The sequence below is a fragment of the Arachis hypogaea genome, chromosome 14 (genome assembly GCF_003086295.3).
Source record: "Arachis hypogaea cultivar Tifrunner chromosome 14, arahy.Tifrunner.gnm2.J5K5, whole genome shotgun sequence".
NCBI lineage: Eukaryota > Viridiplantae > Streptophyta > Magnoliopsida > Fabales > Fabaceae > Arachis > Arachis hypogaea.
Genome location: NC_092049.1, coordinates 32,191,597 through 32,196,106, shown reverse-complemented (window position 1 = coordinate 32,196,106; position 4,510 = coordinate 32,191,597). Strand labels below are relative to the sequence as shown.

The window sequence follows — 4,510 nt, the reverse complement described above, 5'->3', positions numbered from 1 at the left end:
GTAGATAGATCTAACAGATACTTGAAATTCTTGCTTTGCCAATTACAGCTCTCAATCATTGATTTTTTTTTTTCTTCTTTTTTTGAAAAACTACCAAAAGTACCATGAAGTTTACAAACATTGACAAAAGTACCCATAAACTAAGGAAATTAACGCTGTACCTATGAAAGATGGGTTCCGTATGACAAAAATATCTAAATCTTAACTTTTTGTTGATTTTTTAATAAAATTTCTAAACTACCCCACCCTAACCCCATTCTACCGTCACTCCCTCTCTTCTCTTCTTCTCTCCTCACTTATCCCTCAAAAACCCTCACATAGTGACAGAAACTCTCCTCCTACCTCCTCATTGCCGTCCACCACCCACCTACTCCATTACCGCCAATCTCTTCCCCTCTTACTGCTTCTCCCTCTCACTATTAAGGTGACTACAACACCTTCATCGCACACATGTAACCCAACCTGAGGAGAATGCTGCCGGGGCGCGCCTATTGCAGCCGAGGAGAACGTCGTCGTGGCGTGTCTGACCCAGCCGAGGAGAACACCGTCGTCGCACACTTGAGAAGAGAGAGGAGTCGTGGTACTCTTGCATGCAGAAAGCGGGTTCGGTAAAGAAAAAACAGAAAAGAAAGGGAGGCGGCACTGTAGATGGAGGTTCTGCCATTGACGATGTTACAATCGGCTGGCGAAGAAAAAGGTATTTCTTTTTTTTTTAAAACATTTTTATTTTATTTTTCTTCTTTTCAGAAATTGATTTAGTTACTACTAAAATAATATTGTTCTATTTTTTTTTAAATCTGCTTCTATTTTTTATGAAGGCTGAGATTGATTTACAGAAGATCCAGTTGATGGCTACTTCTACTTCTGATTTTTGCTGAAATAAATTTCAAATTTAATGAATGGATTTGTTGATTTTTATGGTTGATGGTTTTTTCTATTTCTAGTTTTGCTAAAGTGAATTGAAATTGGATGAATGGATTTGAAAATTTTTATGTTTTGAGTATTTTTTGGTGTTTGATTAATTTGATTTGGGTATGAATTATAAACTTATGAGTGAATCGGTTGAGGTCCGATTCTCTACCACCACCACCACTACCATTGATTTCGGTCTGGTTTGTTGTAGGAGTAGTTTTGGACTCCATAGCAAGAGTTGGTGTAAATTGAGTTATGAAAGGTTGAAAAAGTGAGTTGAGGTTGAGTGCAGGGTAGTTTATGAATTTTATTAAAAAATCAACAAAAAATTAAGATTTGGATACTTTTGTCATACGGAACCCATCTTTCATGGATACAGCGTTAATTTCCTTAGTTTATGAGTACTTTTGTCAGCGTTCGTAAACTTCATGGGTACTTTTGATAGTTTTTCCTTTTTTTTAAGGAAGGGAACTCAGGTAGAAATACATATTAAATCGGTAAGCTTTCAATGTCACTACAAAAATTGAGGCATTCCGATCCTTAAATAAGAAATGTGCAACGCATACAAGAGCATAGCATCCTCCAAATTCATTCATTTGCAACTTTCTAAGGCAAATCACAGAAACCAAATCAAGGACAGTAGAACATTCACCTTAGCAAGGATTTTTCCTCATCATTCCTCATAGTCATAGCCAACTCTACCTTTCACATTTCCATCCTCAGAGAGACCGGAAGTACCCCGCTTTTTCATCTCCGGTTGCCTATCCAGAGGAGGGCTTCCCATCTTTCTCTTGCGATTGTTAGACAGGGATGAAGCATCATCTAACATCTCCCTCTCTTCTGCATTGTCTGCATCCATGTCTTTCTGTAATTGTCCCTTCATGCTTGTGCGTTTATCATCTCCGATTTCCTCATGGTCACGGTGATCTGCCTCGTCCAGTTTAGACCAGTTCCGTCTTCTCTCGCGCTTGTTTCTCTCGTCCTCAACTGCTAATTAAACACCATCTTTGAGCTCCCTCTCAATGAGATCATCCTCATCCATGACATCTTTCTTTAAGGTCATTTCCCCTCGCTCCTTCCTCTTTTTTTCCAGTGCAGCCTTCACCTTTGTCTGTGTCAATCATCTTCATTTCTTCTTTGGGTGAGTGACCAACAGGACCTTCACGAAGCTCCATATTTTGACCAACACTGCTATACTTATGCGAACCCAGATCATCCTTCCTTCCTACTTCTGAAGCCTCCTTTGTCCCAACAATTCTATCCTGGTCTCCTGAAACTATGCGTTCAGTCCCAAATTTAGATCTATTTTTTACTTCTCTCTTGTTATCTTTCAGAGGAAACTGTTCAGAGTTCCGGGACTCTCTTATTTCCAGGTCAGCCTTGTGGTCAGTAATCTCACTGCCCATTTCTGCACTCCCATCATTGCTTTGGTTTTCTGTTCCCATAGGTGCTACCACATGATTTTCTGCAGATGAGTGATACGGAGCTGGATGTGAGGATGTATGTTTTGAGGCCTGCTCCTCATTCGAACCAGGAGCTTTTGTAGCAGATCTCGTTGCCCCTCCACCACTTGCTTCTACTTCACTTTCTTGAGATGGTGATATTCTATTCTGCTCATAGAGTTCCAATATTTGATTGCTAACTTCTGCAAGACAACATAAACACAGACTCAGAAGGCTAAGCAGAAGCATCCAGCTATTACAACATAGAAGGATATTCTATCTATAACAACAAACTACCCATGAGCAAAATTGGGTTTGTTCTCTTGAAGAAAATGCCTAACATGATCGGTAAAAGATAACCATCCATACACATGGCAATGACAGAAATTATCATAGCATTTAGCCATGGGAACAAAGGCTGTCCAATCGGGTTAACTATCTGAATATGCAAGTGATTGAGGGGATGGCACCAACCCTCTAGTTGATGTGGGGTGACATCAAACTCTTGCCACCAAACCTTCTCCCCATCTGATGGAAGCTTCACTTTCAGGAACTTGGTAGCAAGGAAAATGGCACCTGCTGCAATATGATGTGGCTTAAATTGCAGGCAGAGCGATGTCCTTGATAAGCAAAAATTGTTGTCGGTCTAGATTTTCTCTTGTAGAAATAAGAATTTCGTTGTAAGCATAGCTCCAAACCAACAAACAACTCTCGCATCAAATTAAAATATGGTTTTGTCACATGTACAAACCCCAAATAAGAATTAACCGAAGTATTTAGACTCCGGGTTATCTCACAAGGAATTGCAATGAAGTGCTCAATTATTGGCTATAAAGGGGTTAAGGGGGTTGGTTTTATATTTTCGCAGAAAATAAATGGCAAGAATTTAAATGACAAGAAGAGTAAATCAAGCAAGAAAATAAAGAAAGCAAGTAATAAAGAGAGACATTCATGGCAAGTGTTGAGATCATAGGCTTTCTATCCTAGTCATGCAATGATTAATTCATCTTATTTAGTCAACTCCAACAAATAGGGAGAAAGTCAAATAAGACTAATCAATCATACCACAATAATAACAAGAATTTATCTTATTACGTCATCTCCAAATTTGGAAGAAGGTATCATATTATCTTCCATGAGAGAAAGTCTAATAAGACTAGCTAATCTCAATCCAAAAGTCCTAATCAACTTACTAATTAAATTAGCAAAAGATTAGCGTCAATGGAAACAATATTAGCTAACAACTCTAGATCACCAACATAAGTTAGGTTTTCATGACTCAAGATTGCCCAATTACTCTTTCCAAGCCAAGAATGCTCAAAATCTACTCTAAAGCCCAACCAAGCATTTTGTCAAACACTTGGTGGGTACAAAGGGAAAGCATGGTAAATGTGCAAGAATAATAAAATCTACCAACTACCAATTGCAAGAAAAGTAAATCAACAACTCAAATCATCAATAAAAGAACATCAAACATTAAATTTCATTAAAGAAAAGATCCAAATCCAACAAGGGGCTCATGAACATAAAAAGAGACATAAAAGTAAAATTGACAAGAGAACTAAGAAGAATAGAGTAGTAGCAACAAGAAATTAAAAGGAGAAACTAAATTAAAACAAGAATTAAAAGTTGGATTTAAGAAAATTAAACCTAAACAACCCTAAAATCTAGAGAGAGGAGAGAGCCTCTCTCTCTGGAATTCTACCCTAAAACATGATAAAAACTAAACTATGACTACTTTTTTTTTCATTCTCCCTTCAATCATTGTGTTCAATAGCATCAGAAATGAGTTGGATTGGGCCCAAAATGAGCTACAAATCACTGGGGGCGATTTCATTAAAGTGGACCCACGGGCAGAATCGGCGCGCACGCGTACATGGCGCGTGCGCGCCCCTGAGCGCGAAGCAACATATGGCAAAATTTATATCATTTCGAAGGCCCGGATGTTAGCTTTCCAACGCAACTAAAACCGCCTCATTTGGACCTCTGTAGCTCAAGTTATGGTCGATTGAGTGCCAGGAGGTCAAGCTTGACAACTTTACGGTTCCTTCATTTCTTCATGAGTTCTCCCACTTTGCATGCTTTTCTTCTCACTTCTTCCATCCAATACTTGCCTTATGAACCTGAAATCACTCAACAAACATATCAAGGCATCG

General features: G+C 38.7%; 1 protein-coding gene across 1 annotated transcript; it reads right to left on the bottom strand.

The window, feature by feature from the left end:
• Positions 1–1,585: 1,585 nt before the first annotated feature.
• On the bottom strand, positions 1,586–2,697 carry LOC112742487 (cyclin-T1-5-like). Its single transcript, XM_072215753.1, has 3 exons — positions 2,652–2,697; positions 2,018–2,557; positions 1,586–1,899 (listed from the first exon to the last, which is right to left on the bottom strand). Exons 1-3 carry the CDS (start codon positions 2,695–2,697, stop codon positions 1,586–1,588), a joined length of 900 nt encoding a protein of 299 aa, XP_072071854.1.
• Between the last annotated feature and the right edge of the window lie 1,813 nt (positions 2,698–4,510).